An 18,137-nucleotide genomic window follows, 5' to 3' on the forward strand; every position below is an offset into this window, starting at 1 on the left:
AGGAGGAAGCCGATGCCGTCGTCGAGGACGAAGAGCATCTCATGGTCCTCGCCGCCCTGGCCGGCCTGCTCGTGAGCAATGCAAAGCCGCGGCGAGGTGGTTCGGCGCCAGAGCGGCTGAAAGCAAAGAACTGGCATCGATTGGAAGGCTAGTGCATGCTCTACTCCGACTACTTCGCCGACGCTCCACTGCATTGGGGACAAAGTATTTTGGTGCCGTTATCGGATGATCCGAAAGCTTTTCCTCGGGATTGTGAATTCCACCCGGGAGTCCGACAGCTACTTCAAGTGCAAGAAGGATTGCACCAGCAAACTTGGATTCACCTCAACCCAGAAGTGCACGATAGCTATGAGGATGCTTGCATACGGAGCTCCCGGTGATTCACTTGACGACTATGGCCGCATGGCCGAGTCCACGACGATTGAGTGTTTCTACAAGTTCTGCAGGGTAGTGGTGGCAGTGTTTGGACAGCAATACTTGCGATCACCCAATGCTGAAGACACTGCTCGGATCCTAGCACAGAATGCAGCAAGAGGATATCCTCGGATGCTTGGAAGCATCGACTGGATGCATTGGAAATGGAAATACTGTCCATTTGCTTGGCAGGGGATGTACAAAGGCACCAAAGGCGGTTGCAGTGTGGTACTTGAGGCAGTGGCCACACAGGACCTCTGGATTTGGCACTCCTTCTTTGGTATGCCAGGAACTCACAATGACACTAACGTGCTGCAATGCTCTGCTGTCTTTGCCAAGCTAGTTGAAGGTCATTCTCCTCCGGTGAACTTCGAGTTCAATGGGCGGCACTACAACAAGGGATACTACCTAGCAGATGACATCTATCCGAGATCGTCTCTTCTTCAAACTGAAGGGGAGATCCCCAGTAAGATAAGATTGAATTCATCTCGGAGCTTTGGAATAATAAGATGGACCAAGCACCCACCAACTTATTTGATTCGGATACTGTCAATCTACTGTCCATCTTTCTCTTTAGTTTTCTCCTTTCTTTCTCCTCGTGACTTACGAAAGAATAATAGATCCTAGTTACTAGTAGTTAATCAAGTCAGAGTAGGGTGCCCGAGAAGCTTCTTGCCGGAGACTATCTCAAACCCTGTTCCAGGAGGCAAGAACTCCCACTTTGCGAAGCTTAAGGAGGCTTGCAGGAAGGATGTCGAGCGGGCATTTGGTGTGCTCCAATCTCGATTTGCTGTTGTCCGGTACCCCGCTCGGACCTGGTCGAAAGATCAAATGAGGGAGATCATGACTTGATGTGTTGTCTTGCACAACATGATCATTGAGCACGAGCAGGAAGAGCCAGTGTTTGACACTGAACCATATTATAGGCATGGTCCTCTTGCCAAGGTTGATCACCAGCTACCGGCAACCTGGACTGCCTTCCTCAATATGCGTCAGGAGATCCGAGACTCACAGGTGCACAACAACTGTAGTAGGATCTGGTGGAGCACCTATGGAGGCTCAAGGGCAACGCGTAGCTCGACGTGTGATGAAATATGAGTTTTTATTTGTTGAACTATATAATTTGTATTGAACTATTTGTTGTTGAACTATTTGATTTCTATTGATTTTTCTGTGATGAACTATATGATAAAAAATAATGTCTATTGAATTTGCGCCGAAGCACGACGAATATGGGCCGATTTGCGCCGATAGCAGGCCGATTTTGCACCAAAGTGGGCTGCAAAGCGGGCAAATTTGCTCCAAAATTGAGCCGATATCGGCGCCTGGGGGGCAACCTGGGGCGGCGGCTGGGAACGCAGTCGCCCCTAAGCCGATTTTAGCGCCGGTTCCCCTCCAGGCGTCGATTTTTCAAGCCCCCTGGGGGGCCAACGGCTGGAGATGCCCTTACCAATCTGATCATCACTGTCCTTTGAGAATCATTAGCAGCTCACCTAATAATCAATGGCAACACCGAAAGGGGTACACGACAAAAGCTGGAAAGCACTAGTGAGCAGCAAGCGAAGATGGCACCTGAAAGCAGTGAGAAGTGAGAACAGAGAGCCGGAGGACAGAGCCTTCACCATACAGCAACAACAGGATTCCACACAGTTATATTATCGTAAAATTATCCTTCAATTGCACGCACAGAATAAGATGTGTGGTGGAAGAGATAAAGATATATTCGAAACATGCATCTTAAATGAGATCTTGATCACATCAGCAGCACGCAGATCAAGGCAAGCTACGTGTTGGCCTGCTCCCTGCTGGTGTTGGGACATCAAGGCTTGAGCTGTGTTCATCCTCCGACTTGCCAACATGATATATTAGAAGCCACATGACCGTGATAAATTCGCCGCCATTGCCGAGCTGCCTGGCATGGGAATCCAGTTTGCAGTTCTGTGCAGAATAGCACAACATTTCGACCCACACCCCAAATATAACTTCTAGCAAGTCAGGCTTGCTCGACTCCAAGACGACAAGCTCCGCAGCAAGGTGAACTGCGTAGTCAATAGCAAATTCACGAGAACCAGCAGCCTCTGTTTTTCCACCAACTTGGGAGAACTGAAACATATAGTAAGTAGATCGATATAAGCTCCCGCAATATCTCCAAAATTTACGAGTTGTTGTAATGGAAAGGTATACGGTAAATCTGAAGTTGACTAAATACTTAAATTAGAGAAATATCAGTGTATACCTCTCCCTTGAGTATAGACCGAGCAAGTTCCTGCTGTTGTATGATCCTGCAGGAGTCATTGGGGCCCTCATGGTGGAACAATTCCTTGAGCATGCAGCGCCAACTCTTTTTGGGTGACACAGCATTTGGCGGCCGTAAGTTCCAAGGTAACACGTCAAACGAATTTGTACGCCATTTCATGTGCAAATTCTTGCGGGTCTGGGAATACAGGGCATGGCGAATAAGGCCAGGCAGCAAGGCGGGTTTCGCCACCAGAAGGAACATCATGTAATTGGATAGCACCTTGACCGCCTCAGCTAGCTTTTCCCCATGCTTTACCTTGGATTTACACAAGTAGATGTCAGTAGCAATGTGCCAAATAAGGATGCTCCGATCAAGGTCAATTTTCACACTCCAGTGACTCCATTCTGCACGATCCTCGCTTAATCCCCTGTTCTCCAGAATGTGGGCCCCTCTCGAGTTCCTGGAGTCTATGTCTGGCAATGTCTTGCAGAGCAGATCCTTGAGATCTGTCTCCGAGATGTCGGCGGTGCCCGAGAAATGCAGTCTGCTCCACCAGTCCTCGAGCCCCACCATTTTTGCCAGCCTGCTGCCTAGATCAGTCTGGTCATGGGTGCACAGGTGGAACAAGTTATACTGCCCAATGGAGCCCGACCACCTTCTCTTTCTTGTTGCATGCACACGTCGGCGAAGAGATTTGAGTAAGTCTAGGAGCGGTGTCAAAAACATGACGCGCAACAACATACACATCCATGATGACCCTAATGTCCCAGACACTGATATGATCTCCACGATCAATGCCCCAATTACCAAAACATAGGTGATGGCAACATCAGCTCTGCTGTAACCCAACTTGTTGCTGAATTTGAACAGCATGAGTGCAGCGATGGTTAAGGCAAGAGAAATTATACGGATGCAACAGCCATACCATGTGTGGATTACCGCTGCCTTGGTGTACAGGGTGTCATACATCAGGGACAGCTCCATCTCTACCAACTTGTGCAAGTCTTCCCCACCGAGACCATATGCGTGCAGCCACTTACATGAGTCCTCCGGCCCGATAATAGTACCGCCAAAGAGGTGGATGCATATCGGGAACATCATGTAAGCGGCAACCAAAACCTCCTCCTCGTTATCTGTTCGATCTGCCAAACCATCCGGCATAGCAAATTCCGAAACAAAACCAAGCCTTCTACACTCGCTCTGGAGTCTGCCCATGCTACCATGCTTGAGGGCCCATGTCCTCTCGCCATACTTGAGGACACCGACGATGAACATCATGATGGCAGCTCGGAGGAGCAAGGTCTCACTACCGGCAATATACCTGTAAAGGACATAAGCAGCTGCAAGGGCCTGCACGACAAGAGTGAGCAAGTGCCGGAGCCAGAGCCGGCTGTCCTCAAGGGCGTAGGCGGTGATGCTGTCCGGGCCACCAAGGTGCACCAGCAGGAACGGTGCCCAGAAGGCCACGAGCTGGTGCCCCCGTGACGTGCTGCTGGTCACGGATAGGTGGCCAAGAGCATATATTGCCGTGGAGTCGGCCAGGAGGTACACCAGCCAGAGGAGGAGCCTCATCACAGTGGAGCCTCCACGCCGCCGGATCCCGGCAAACAACAAGAGGAAAACTTGAAATGTGAAGCTGAGGAGGACCAGGAACTGAATCGCCCATTCGTTCCACAACTGCACAAGATGCCCCCCTTCCACAGCCGCCATTGCTACCTCCCCTCCCTTCAATGTTTGATTGTGTCTGTCGGATAACAACTAAGCCTTGTTAACAAAGTGAATTAATTTGTGTGCACTCGACTATAGTTACCTTTTTACTTGGTGTTCTTCATTTTAAAATCTCCATGGTGTTAATTCAACCATTACAATATGTACTACTTATACTAAAATTGTAATGTTTATTTGCAAATACCTTCAAGGATCAATTTAAATTTAATAATACAGTGTTTATGTAGCAATCTACATGGTACTCTTGAATCTGTTGGCAGTCAACTTTAAAAAGATTGATGCGGCGAATTCTATGATGGCAAGTAAAGAGAATAGAGAAAGTAAATAAGGTAGGGTGACTTACATTACAAAAAGTAGGTACTTACGAACGTAGTAAACACTACGCACAACGCGAGCTGCTGGAAGAGCACACAAGCGTTGGGCTATCTCCCTGCTATATATTGTTGCATAAACGCTAGGACTCAAATACAGTCATGCATCTCAACACTACATATAGTTGGCGCTACATACTTCAGTTTATTTCATAAATTACTCCAACAGGACAAGACGTGCACTTTACAAAGAAAAGGGGCCAACCAGAAACTCTTAGAAAATGAAACTGCATGCTCAAGTCTTCTCCCGAAATTAAAACAAGAGGTCTTATTAGGAATAATGGACAGGCCGGGTCAAGTGTGTGACAGCGTGATGCATGTTCACTTCTAACATGCTTTTTTGCGCACTTTGGGGGAAAAATAATCTTTTTACAAACCACTTCTGTTCTAAGTCTAACCAAATGATGTGAAGAGCACCACAATGGCTGCATCATGGCACTAAAAAAAAGAGCATTATGGCATGGATCTAATGTTATCCTAACCCAATAATGCAACCCATGCATGTGACATCAAAACATGTAATGTGACTTTGGCCAGCAAACCTAATGAAAATTTAGGCCTTCCCTTTGTACTTGAAGCACGTTGTGTTTGGCTATACATGTTCAACCGATTATTCTCTTACCAGCTAAGTTAGGTCTGATGGGAATATTTTAGCTGTTGGAAGTATAGTTCGGTTGGAACCTCCGTTGGGAAACACTATTTATGTGTCGCTCGGGCACTAGATTTGAGAAACAAGAATTTAAAAAAAGGGTTCAACTTTCTGTTGCATCAATTAATTAGTATCACTGCCAGTAGCGCAACTAGTTTCATCACATTCTAGTGCACTTTAATAAATTTTTAGTTTGTGAGCTGGTTTCATGCAGCAACATATAGCAACTACGTAGCCATGATGCTTCCTTTTTAGCGCCATGACGCAGCCATTGTGCCAATAGTATTCAAATATATATTCTACCACCTAGGGGTAGTTACCCCAAATATATACTACTTTATCATTCCAAATATGTTCATACTCTATAACTAAGGTATGCAAGTTATATGAAAAAATGGCATATGAGTCCATAGTTTTTCGTATATTTTGAAAATACCTTCATATTTGTACGTATAAATCAACAGACTAAAAAACTGTACATACTATCTAAAAAGTAGGATATAATATACTACCTAAATTTCTTATATACTACTACATACTACACGTACATACTTTCAGTTTTGGCAGATACTACATATAAAATACAAAACTCATGTGAGGGTAACTATCACTGGTGGTAGGAAACATTTGTCATATATATATAGTTTTTTTTGCGGGGATATACAAAATACCTTCATAGTTGTTTTGTGGGAGTATATAGTTGGTGATGTACATGCTTCAGTTTATTCATAATCAACTTCAACAGGACACAATGTGCCCTTTGTAATGAAAAGGGACCACCTCGAAGTCCTAGAAAATGAGAAGGCATACTTAGAGTAGGGCGTTTTGGTGCCCAGGCTCACCTGCACCCGGTTAGAAAAAATTCGTAAAAAATTCAAAACAAATTCAAAAAATTCCAAATAGAATTTGTGTGGTAGACAATTTGATGCGTGAGGCCGGCTCCAAATTTCAAGTCATTTGAACATATGAGCAGCTCTCAGCAAAAAAGACAAATCAGGCCAAAACAGTACATGAACAGTAAACATTTTTACAGACTCCCAATTTGTCTTTTTTGCTGAGAGCTGCTCATATGTCCAAATGACTTGAAATTTGGAGCGGGCCTCACGCATCAAATTGTCTACCACACAATTTTTATTCGGAATTTTTTGAATTTTTCTAATATTTGTTTTGATTTTTTTCGTCGGCGTGGGTGTAGATGAGCTTGGGTGCAGAAATGGATTTTGGGCATACTCAAGTCTTCTCCTGAAATAAGAAACAAGTGGCTGAATAAGCAATAATGGACAGGACAGGCTGGGTCAGCTGTGTGACAGCGTGATGCATGTTCACTTCTAACATGCTTCCATGCGCAATTTGGGGCGAAAACAGAAGGAAATGAAAAAGACAAGTTGTGTGTTGCATTTGCATGACGTACTGATCTTAGTTTACTGAGCCTAGTTTCTCTTTCTTACTATTTGGGTCTGCGTAAAGAGTCAAACCGATATTCGCTAGAAACTACTCCCTCCATTCTACAATATTTCATGTTTAACATAAGGACACAATCTTGAAGATGCAGGTTTCAACGTTATTCTTATATATATGTCAGTACGATTTAAACCTTTTTACATAATCATGAAATATTTTTCATGACAAAACAAATTTTGAGAGTTTTTTAGATCACAATCTTGTTTGCCAAAATTTGGTGAATTTCAATTATTTTTTTCCCAACTGAGCTTTACCCCTCCCCTACTTGCCCAACCCAGTTCACCCCACTCAGATCGGATCAAGCAACTCGCTCATGTCCGGCTTTTTGGTTCGATCGGATCGATTTCACCGCCCATCCTTTTCCAGCGCATTGCAGCACGGTCACCCAATGTCCTGCCCAGTTCGAGCCGCTGCTATACTGCCTCCGCTCTACCCAGCACGGTCACACCACGTATTGCTTGCCTACCAGTCGTGCCATTGTCTAGCCCCAGACCTTCGTCATGCTTCCGCCGCCTCCGTCCGCTAATCACGAGCGCATCCAACCGTCCCGTCTCCTTACCCTGTTACCCTGACGTCCGCCACCAGCCATCACCACATGGACGCGGCTCGTCTGACGTACGGCCCACACACTGACATGTGGGTCCTGATCCACGTGTCAGCGGCCCAACGCAGGGGGCCATACGTCAGGGGATCCGGCTCTTCACCGCATCCCTGTTACCTGGCCACTAGCTTCCCCGCGCCTCAACCCCCTGGTTGTGCCGCCCTACTCCGGCAGATGACAAAAAACAGGCCCGCTCGCCAGTTAACCCGATTGCGACTCTCTAGCATGTTGGAAATATTAGCATTTTTTTGACTAATCTAGTCCATGAGCAAGCAGTAAACATGGCAAATACAGTATGCATCTCATAGCAATAACTAAGCATGTGAGCACGTACAGTACATAGAACCGAAACATCTATGAACAGCACATATACGGCTAGCACATGTACGAGTAAACTAGGGATGAACAGGTCATACCCTTCGGTTGGCCAAGTCAACGCGGCGGCAGCAGCAGCAGCCTCGGCGTCGTCGTCAGCCATGGGGTCGATGCAGGGGAAGTAGTGGAAGCAGAGGCGGACAGAGACGGGGACGGATCGGGAGCAGTCGCGTCGAGACGCTCCCCAAAAACCTTATTGACATTCTCCCGGGAAGGATCACGAATGACAGGGTTCCGAAGGCACCTACTCTCCCAACCAACCGTGCAAGCGGTCGTCGGGATGGGATCGCCGGAAGCAGCACAAAGAGAGAAACAGTAGATGACAGCTGGAGTTATGCGAGAGAGAGTGAGTGAACTGAGTTAGGGTGCACCACTGCTCAGCGCCTTGTTAAGGCACACGACCGAGTCCGCAAACAACCCATGGTCCAACGTCTCGCACACTGGCGCTTCCATAACCGATTAGTTAATTAATTAACAATAAATTAACCATTCCTGACCGGCAAAACTAAGATTCGACAAGGCTCATTCCAGTAACCCGCGGCGCGCGCGCGTCGTGACGAGGCGAGGCGAGGCGATGCGAAGCGGGCGGCGGAGGAGAACAAGTGCGTGTGTACAACTCCTATTCTCAAGCTCCCAATAGCAAGTGGTACGGCAGCCCTTATAAAGAGGTCTCACTCTTCTTACTGTAGCAGTATACATGCATGGGCCTCAGAGATTAACCAGAGATTATTGTCTTATATGGGCCTAAGCCCATCCATAATCCATCATAGTGTGTGCCTACTGCTACTCGAACATCCACTTCTGTTGATGTCGTCATACGAGGGCTCTTCCTCTGCATATTAGTTCCTCTTGGTGAAAAAAAGAAGGAAGTTTTTTTTTTGAGAACTGATGACAGTGAGATTCTCGCACTGCCTTTTGTATTAATAAATTAAGGGGGGGTGGGGGTAGAGTGTCCAAATCTTTACATGTTACATTAGGAGGAGGCGGGGAGGGGGGTTAGGAAAAGTAGCTAGTACAAAGAATCACAGCGAGCTAGCTATGGAAAAAATGTAAGAACGTCGATAACTGCCACACGTGTGGTATCTAGTGGGGTTGTGCCGCACGCCCTGTGTGGCACGGAGACGACCCCGCCCGCACGACGGCGTCCAGGCGCAGGCAGCCACAGCCCGCCCATCCGATGTGTGGGACAATCGCCCACACGTCCGGGCGATCGATCGCACTGCCCGCGCGACCTAACGCGCCCCCTCGTCCCGACCTACCTTCCAACCCCAGTCCGATCTACCGCCGTTGTCTCCTACCTCTCGATCCCCTACCTCCATCGCCTTACTTCTCTAGTTGCCATGGCAACCAGAGCAGATCCCGAGCGCCTCCCCACCGGTACCCACCCCACCCCCCCCCCAAACCCCGCCCTCTCGAGACGACGAGCTAACAGGTGGATCTCCGATCTCCTTCTGTCTCTCGTCCTTCTTCCATCCATAAAATTGAAATTGCAGATTATGATCGCGAGTAGATCCAAGCTGTCATGGCAAACACACCACGGATTTGTGTGTATTCACATTTGCCCACCAACATATGCCAGATCTGCCATATTCTATCCTAGAGTTGAGCTAAGCTTCTGGGTTGGCTTGGTGGGATTAGTTGCTACAGAAGGATGCGTAGGAATCACTAAAAATAGGGGAAGAAAGGAGGAATTTGGCATATGAAGGGAGGAAAAATAATTGCCACTTGTATCTGACGTTAGTTGCCACCTATCTTTGCCGTCAGCTGCCACAATATTATGTTATTACTTGCCATCATATTATGTTGGCTGTTGCCATCGGTTCAAAATGATAGTTGGCATCCGGATTTTAGAAAAGAGAATGAATGTGCATGTCCTACTTGCCATGATGTGTTGGTTGTCTACGCGAGAAGTGTGATAAGATTGTCGTGTTATCTTGTATGTGCAAACAGCAGGAATGCATTTTGCGGATATTGATGTGTTCTTGTTCATGCAGTGACTGAAAACACAGTGGGAGAAAAAGCGAAAAAATGAATCATGAAGACGGCACTGATCCTTGGTTTTCTCAAAGGCCGGAAACGCCCCCTTGGGATGCAGCAGAGTATAATCAACTCATTTCTGCAGGGCCGTTGCTGCCACTACTAGAGCAGTACGTGAGCATCGGTACGATGCATGATAAAAAAGGGACAGTTGCCATGTTTGTGACGAGGAATATGGCATTCTACTTATGTCCTACAATGTCATTTTTCGCAGGTTCTTATGACCCAACCACACACATGGGGATACCATGGCAAGTTCAGGCACAGGGCGCTAACGTTGACAGATGTACGGGCGACCAACTTCAAGTAGCCAATGTGGCAAATCAAGGTAACGCATACGAAAAAGAAACATACTGGTCTGGCCATGAAATTAAACTTGCAAGGATGGCAAAGACTTACAAGTTATATGAAAAAATGTAGGACCTTCATGCAGTACGTGGCAAAAGGCGGCAACCATGTACCTGCCATCAACATCGTACACAGGTGAGTCTATGAAGTGAAGTTTTGGACAGTGAATTAGGAGAAGGAACATAGGTAACATTGGGGTTTTCATGGTGCCTAGATAGCTGAAGTTGCCATGCCTGGACAACTGCAGTTGCCATGTATAATCAAAATGTGATTGCAATGTCTAAACAACTGTGGGTGACAAGTGTGAACAAATCTTTGAGGCGTGGTTGGACCACTACATGTGCCGTCACTAGTAGAAAACAGGGCTTTCGTTCGGGCATGGCAAGCCCATTAGTCCTGGTTCAGTCACGAACCGGGACCCATGGGGGCATTCGTCCCGGTTCGTGAGCCCAAGGGGCCGGCCGGGGCCTCGTGGGCATTGGTCCCGGTTCGTATGGAACCATTTTTCCCGGTTCGAGGCACGAACCGGGACTAGTGGGCCTCGCTCCTGGCCCACAACCATTGGTCCCGGTTCTTGGCATGAACCGGGACAGAAGGCCCGGAGTTAGTACCGGTTCTAGCCACAAACCGGGACAAATGAGTTTCCTATATGTACCCCATCGCCGCAACAAAGCACTCCACAGTGCTATTTTTTCAGGCCGTCGAGGGGAGGGCATTTGGGTGATACCATTGTCCGTTTTGTACACGAAGTGCATCTAGTTTTTGCCGTAATCCTCTCAACTTTCTTGCACATGCTATGTGGATGAAATGATGATACCATGCCAACTTTCAACCTTTTCAGAGTTCATTTGAAATTTTTTGCAATTTTAGGGTCTTATAGCTCAAAATAATTAGTAAATGCATGAAAAATGGTGCATGAAAAATAAAAAATAAAATAAATAAGTAATTAGAAACAAAATAATATAAACTTTATTAAAATATATAAGTAGAAACAAAATAAAATAAACTTTAATAAAATTTATGAAACTAAAATTAACAAAGTATTTTCTGTTCAAAACATTATAAGAAACCTCTAGTATTATTGAAACTAAAATCATATAAAATTGATGCAACTAAAATTATCGAAGTATTTTCTGTTCAAAATCATTAAAAGCAAAAAGAATTTTCATAAAGAACTTTTTTTGATAGAAACTTTAATAGCGAAAAGAATTATCATAAAGTAAAATAAATAAGTAATTAGAAACAAAATAAAATAAAATAAATAAGTATTTTGTTGTAAGTAGAAACAAAATAAAATAAATAAAGCAAAAAGAAAACAAAAAAATAGGAAAAAAAATAAAAAATGCCACCTACTGGGCCACGACGGCCTGAATACGACTAGAAACCCATCCATGGGCCAGGATTCAGGCCCGCAGAAGGCCCAGCAGGCCCACAGGCATAGCAGTGCAAGATTAGGCCCAGAGGCCTGCAGTTCAGAGGAGTTCAATGGAGATGGCGGAGCAGGGCTTATAAACAGGTCCTGCCGCTCCTCGGCAAGCGAGGTGGGACTAAACATCCCACCGCACCGCGGCTTTTGCAGGCGCAGGATATTGGTCCCGGTTGGTGCCACGAACCGGGACCAATGCACACCTTTGGTACCGGTTGGTGGCACTAACCGGTACCAATGCCCCCGCTTTAGTCCCGGTTGGTGCCACCAACCGGGACCAAATCTTTTCAGCAGCCCAAAGGGCGGGATGCGACGGCCTTTGGTCCCGGTTGGTGGCACCAACCGGGACTAAAGGGGAGCATTGGTCCCGGTTGGTGCCACGAACCGGGACCAAAGCTCTGGGTATATAACCAACACTTGTGAAAATTTTCATCTTCATCTCGAAGTTGCCCCTGACGACCCCTCGACGACATCGACGCCGCCCACCGCCCCCGCCGTCGCCGTCGCCCGCGCCCGTCCTCGCCATCGCCCGCGCCCTCGCCGTCGCCGCGCCCTCGCCCGACGTCGTCGCTGCGCGCCGCCCCTGCCCCGCGCCCTCGCCGTCGCCGCGCCCTCGCCCGTCGCCGTCGCCCGCGCCCGTCGTCGCCGTCGCCGCGCGCCGCTCCTGCCCCGATGTATTTTTTAGATATATGTATTTTTTATGTATGTTCATATATGATTGTATGTATTTTTTACATGTTTTTTGTATGTATGTATGTATTTTTTTCAATTGTAATGATGTTCTAAAAATACATATATGCAAAAGTTAGATTTTTAGAAAAGTTTGTAAAAAATACATCAAAGTTAGGAAAATTTAGAATGTGCTAAATATGTCAAAAATGTCAAAAATGATGGTTAGATTTTTGTGGTTGTAAAAGAGTTAATGATGTTAATTTTTGTGGCTGTAAAAGAGTTAGGAAAATTTAGAATGTGCTAAATATGTCAAAAATGTTTTTTTGTTCATAGAAAGTTTTTTGTTCATATACAGAAAGTTTTTATATATGACTATGGATATATGAGCAATGATGATCCATGGATGTATGCATTGATATATATGAGAAACAATGTTCATAGAATATTTACCAAGTATATATGTATTTTTGTTCATAGCGTTTTTCCATTTATATATGTATGTGGCTATAGATGGATATATATGAGAAATGATGATCCATGGAAAAGTTTTATATATGCAAAAGTTACATTTTTAGAAAAGTTTTATATATCTAGCTAGGAAAGGAAGAAGAAGAAAAAGAAGGAGAGGAAAAATGAAAATAAGAAGAGGAAGAAAGGAGAAGAAGAGGAGAGGAAGAAGAGGAGAAATAAAAAAGGAGAGGAAAAAAGAAGAAAAAGAAGAGGAGAAGAAGAAAGGAATAGAGGAGAAGAAGAAAAAATAGATATTCTATTTTCTTCGATCTTCTCCTCTATTCCTTTCTTCTTCTCCTCTTTTTATTTCTTCTTTTTTTTCTTCAATCTTCTCCTCTTTTTATTTCTTCTTCGTCTTCTTATTTTTTATCGGATATGTCGTTGTCGATATACCCCGTGTCCCGATAACTTCAACACGAGGGGGGGGGGGTCGACCTACCACCTCCCCGATAACATTATTTTCCCATGTATGTATGTCGTCGTTGTCGATATAACCCCCTCCCGGATAACTTCGACCGTGATAATTTATACCACGGGAGCACCCCCCGGCCCTCTCGCTCGACCAAAACTCTCGAGGACACCCAAACCCTAGAAAAAAAATGATGTCAGTCTCCTACCCCCTCCCGTCGCGCCCCTACCCTTGAAGCGTTGCCGAGGCCACCCCAAACCCGGAATAAGCTAGGTCTACGTTTGCACTAATATATCCACCTACTGCCATGTTTGTGTAATAATTGCCATGTTGTAATATTTGCAGAAACAATGGAGCACGGACGAGACGAGGAAGCAGAAGAGGTGCTGGGGGACATAATCTTAGCCGGAGGTGATATCTTGTCGTATCTTAACGACAATGATGGTCTGGAAGAACAGGGTGAAGAAGCAGGCTACGGTGATCGAAGAGTGGAGGAGGAAAGACATGATTATGATGGCTCCGGTGACCCAATGCTGGTGCAAGAAGGAGCCCGTGGTGACGGCTCCGGTGAACGAACAGAGTCCGGCCAGGTAAATATATTAGTTAAGCCTGTGCTGACTAGCTAATTGATGCATTCATTGTTTTGGTATGTACACATATTAATTAACTCTCGTCTTTTTTCTTTTTTCTAGCCATCCGGATCGAGCACAACTTCGGTAAAGAGACGAGGCCCAAAGAGAAAGTTGCGCTCGGATGAAAGGTTTGAGATCACAGCAATCGCGCGCGACGACCAACCGATTGAACCCATCCGGACAAAGGATGCATTTGCTGCTCAGTGCGGGGTTCTTGTTAGGGACAAGATCCTGATCAGCATCCACCAATGGTATAAGCCTAAGAAGGAAGACCCTGAGGTGTCTTATGTCAATGATATGTAGAAAGATGGTCTTTGGACTGAGCTGAAGGCAAATTTCACCCTACCGCCAGAGGAGGATCCGGAGAAGCCAGCTAAAGAGCAATTACGTGAAACAACCGCCGATACTGAAGTGAATGATGGAACTGATGACGAAGCACAAGGGGATGAATAAGATGGGCAATAAGAAATCATGGTACCTCAGCCACCATATGTTGGGAAGAGATTTGATTCGTTTGAAGATGCCAAGGAATTCTACCAGAGATATGCAATGTTCCATGGGTTTGTGGTCAACACCGAATACCATAGGAAAATTAAAAAAACTAACGAGTACAGCAGAGGTGAGATGAGGTGCAATAAGGCACGAAGGTGTTGCGCCTGTCGTGCCGGAATGAAAGAGATGTATCATTGTCAAGACGGAATGCCCTGTCCGGTGCCTAAACGTAGATGGAGCACGGTGGGTGGTCACTGAATATTTGAACAAGCACAACCATGAACTCATAAAGAAGTTTGACCTGGTAAAATTTCTGAGCGCCGACAGAGGATTCAGTCCCCTCGTGAAGAAATTCATAAAGCTGCTACATGATTGTAACATCGGTCCATCAAGAATGGTCCAGATACTGTCCATGATCCACACCAAAAATGGAACTCTGAGTAGCATGCCCTACATACCAGCAGACGTCACAAACCTAAAGGCAAAGTACCATAGAGAGAGCAGGTTGGCTGACATAGAAGACACGATAGCCTACTTCGACAAGAAAGCAAAAGAAGATCCTGATTTTTTCTACAGGATAAGATTGGACGATGAGGACTGTGTCGGGAACATGTATTGGGTGGATGGTGCTGCAAGAAGATCCTACAAACATTTCCGAGATTGCATTTCATTCGACGCGACATATCTCACTAATATGTACAAGATGCCCTGTGCTCCATTCATAGGAATAAATAACCACAGTCAGTCATTGGAGTTCGGTTGCGGGCTCGTTCGGAACAAAGATACGGATGGGTACACTTGGTTGTTCAAAATATTCTTGGAGTGCATGGGTGGACTTGCTCCGATGAACATAATAACAGACCAGGATTTTAGCATGCGTGCAGGCATAGGGGAGGTCTCTCCGTTGGCAGTGCACAGGCACTGCAGGTGGCATATTATTAAGAAGGCTGAGGAGACGCTAGGACCATTCTTTGCTGACCATTCAGAGCTGCATAAGGCATTCGAGTTGTGCGTGGACCACAGCTTGACGGTGGAGGAGTTTGAACAGAGCTGGACAGCTATGATTGAAACATATCAAGTCCAAGACAACGAGACGCTTACTAGCCTGTGTGAGAAGCGAATGTACTGGTTGCCGTCCTACTTCATGCAGTGCTTCTTCCAATTTCTGCAGACTACGCAGCATAGCGAGGGGTTCAATGCTGTTCTGAAGCGGTACGTGAGCCCTGGCAACTCATTGCTGTAGTTTGCCAAGCAATACACAGCTTTGCAACAGAAAATACTGGGATCTGAGCTACAGCAAGAAGCAAACACCGCGCTCAAGCAGCCTAAATGGCTAACATATTTACCGATGGAGAGGCAGATGAGCAAGACATATACCAACAAGATTTTAACAATTAAGTCGATTGTGTTACCGTCTTATTTGCACAAGAATGAATGTAGTAGGTGCCATATAGAATGCAATGCAGCTGCCAGTTTTCTTTTGAATTGCCGAACTATTGAAAAGTAGACATTGAGTACAGTGTAATCATGATCTGTAGTTGCCATGTTTAATGAGCTGTAGTTCCCATGTTTAATAAACTGTAGTTGCCATGTGAAAATGCACTAGTAGAAAACAGAGCATACGACCGGGCCAGATAAGCCCATTAGTCCGGGTTCGCTCACGAACCGGTACCCATGGGCCCATTTGTCCCGGTTCGTGAGGCCAGGGGCCAGCCGGGCCTCGTGGGGCCATTGGTCCCGGTTCGTCTGGCCCCTTTGGTCCCGGTTGGCTGCAAGAACTGGGACCAATGGGCCCTGCTCCTGGCCCACCACCACGGGTACTGGTTTGTGGCTTGAACCTGTACCAAAGCATTGTCTTTCGGGCCGGGTCAGGCCACAAACCGGTACCAATCCAGCCAGGGGAGAGGGCTTTTGTGTAAAAGCAAAAAGCAAAAAGAATTTTCTTAAAATAAATAAAAAAGCAAAAAAAGAGAAGAAAATAAATAAGTAGAAGCAAAATAAAATAAATAATTAGAAACAGAAAAACTTTAATAAAAAATTAGAAACAAACCACTGCGCGCCCCTCTCAACTAGCGAGGTGGGACTAAACTTTTTGGCCACAGGCAGCACGAGCTTTGGTCCTGGTTGGTGGCACCAACCGGGACTAAAGGGCCCCTTTGGTCCTGGTTGGTGCCACGAACCGGAACCAATGGACCCCTTTGGTCCCGGTTGGTTGCACCAACCGGGACCAAACGCCTCTGCTTCCCGCCCTTTGGGCTATTGAAAAGAGTTTGGTCCCGGTTGGTGGCACAAACCGGGACTAAAGGGGGGCATTGGTCCCGGTTGGTGCCACCAACCGGGACCAATGCTTCGTCTATATAAATAGCGCTTGCGAAATTTTCGTTTCAGTTCCTCATTCTCCCGCCGCGCCCGTCGCCGCCGTCCTCTGCCCCGTCGCCCGCGCCCGTCGCTGTCGTCGCCCTGCCTCCGGCGCCGTCCAGCGCCATCCCGACCCCGTCGATCGCGCCCGTCGCCGACGCCGCCCTCTGCCCCGACCTCGCCGTCGCCGCCCTCTGCCGCCCAGTGAGCCCTCCCTCTGCCGCGCTCTGCCATGCGCCGCCGCCCTCTGCTTGCCGCCCTCTGCCGCGCGCCGCCGCCACCTGGCCTGCTCTCTACATTGATGTATAACTTTTTTGTTCATTGATGTATGTATATATGGATGTTGTATGTATACATATATATATATATATGCAGATGTATGTATGATCCATGGATATGTATGCATTGATGTATGATTTTTTTTCTGTTCATAGAATTTTTTTTGTCAATTTTTGTCAATTTATTAGTAAGTGCTTAGTATATAGTCGAACTAGTTGATTTAATAAAACTATATTTTATTATAGAATTAGTTATTTTTCGTAAGTACTACTTTATTTTATTTATAGTAAGTGCTTAGTAGTTGAACTAGTTGATTCAAAAAAACTACTTTCTTTTATTATAGAAGTAGTTTATTTTTAGTACGTACTACTTTATTTTATTTATAGTAAGTGCTTAGTAGTTGAACTAGTTGATTTAATAAAACTACTTTATCTCACTATAGAAGTAGTTTATTCTTAACAAGAAAACTAACAGAACTAGTTATTTTTTTAGTTCTTATTCCCGCATCGACGTCGACGATGCCTATCCCGCATCCTCGTCGTCGGCTCGGCGGAGGAGGCCTTGATCAGAGGGGCCATGTCCGGGACTTGGCTCCGCCGGGCTGGTATTGGGAGGTGCTACCGTCCGGGGGGCGTAGGTTGGTGAGGAGCCAGTCCGTCGTTGACCCGATCCTTGTTTGGTGGCGGTCGCATGGGCCAGTGACGGTGCCGAGGCTTCCGGACACCGCGGAGCTGATACGTCACCGTGTCAGCGAGGAGGACAAGCACGTCCGTCGCTACATGGTTGCGTTAGAGGGTAGGTTCGACAATACCTGGCAGGTTCTTCAGGGACCTCACTGGAGCTATGATCCTGTGATGGTACCTTCTCTTTGGGTGTCCACCGCCCGCGCCGATACCCGTCGGGCGCTACGGTTCTAGCTGTATTAGGATGCTATATGTATGATAGTATTCGAAGTGTATTAGCGATAATATTCGATGATGTACGGACGCAAGAGATGATGTAGTTTTGCTTATAATTGAATGCATGCTAATTTGAATACTACTTTATTTAAGATTTGGTTTTGCTAAAATTGGAGAGCACTATGCAAGGCGTATGCATTTGATTAGTTGATAGCTTATAGGGTTTTTGTTTTTGCA

General features: G+C 46.1%; 2 protein-coding genes across 2 annotated transcripts; one reads left to right on the plus strand and one right to left on the minus strand.

The window, feature by feature from the left end:
• Positions 1–2,147: 2,147 nt before the first annotated feature.
• Positions 2,148–4,286, minus strand: LOC123495134 (uncharacterized). Its single transcript, XM_045231953.1, has one exon. The coding sequence runs from the start codon at positions 4,223–4,225 to the stop codon at positions 2,624–2,626; it is 1,602 nt and encodes a 533-aa protein (XP_045087888.1). The 5' UTR covers positions 4,226–4,286; the 3' UTR covers positions 2,148–2,623.
• Positions 4,287–14,343: 10,057 nt separating this feature from the next.
• LOC109779280 (protein FAR1-RELATED SEQUENCE 5-like) lies at positions 14,344–15,607 on the plus strand. Its single transcript, XM_020337879.1, has 2 exons — positions 14,344–14,491; positions 14,598–15,607. The coding sequence occupies exons 1-2, from the start codon at positions 14,344–14,346 to the stop codon at positions 15,605–15,607; spliced, it is 1,158 nt and encodes a 385-aa protein (XP_020193468.1).
• The last annotated feature ends 2,530 nt before the right edge of the window (positions 15,608–18,137 follow it).

Source organism: Aegilops tauschii, chromosome 7, assembly GCF_002575655.3.
Source record: "Aegilops tauschii subsp. strangulata cultivar AL8/78 chromosome 7, Aet v6.0, whole genome shotgun sequence".
In the NCBI taxonomy this organism is placed as follows: Eukaryota; Viridiplantae; Streptophyta; class Magnoliopsida; order Poales; family Poaceae; genus Aegilops; species Aegilops tauschii.

Bases quoted from the DNA above. Each gene is read 5' to 3' on its own strand.
- LOC123495134 (XM_045231953.1), bottom strand. From the start codon at position 4,225: ATGAGGCTCCTCCTCTGGCTGGTGTACCTCCTGGCCGACTCCACGGCA.
- LOC109779280 (XM_020337879.1), top strand. From the start codon at position 14,344: ATGGTACCTCAGCCACCATATGTTGGGAAGAGATTTGATTCGTTTGAA. The intron at 14,492-14,597 runs GTGAGATGAGGT...GCCTAAACGTAG, and splicing joins AACTAACGAGTACAGCAGAG to ATGGAGCACGGTGGGTGGTC.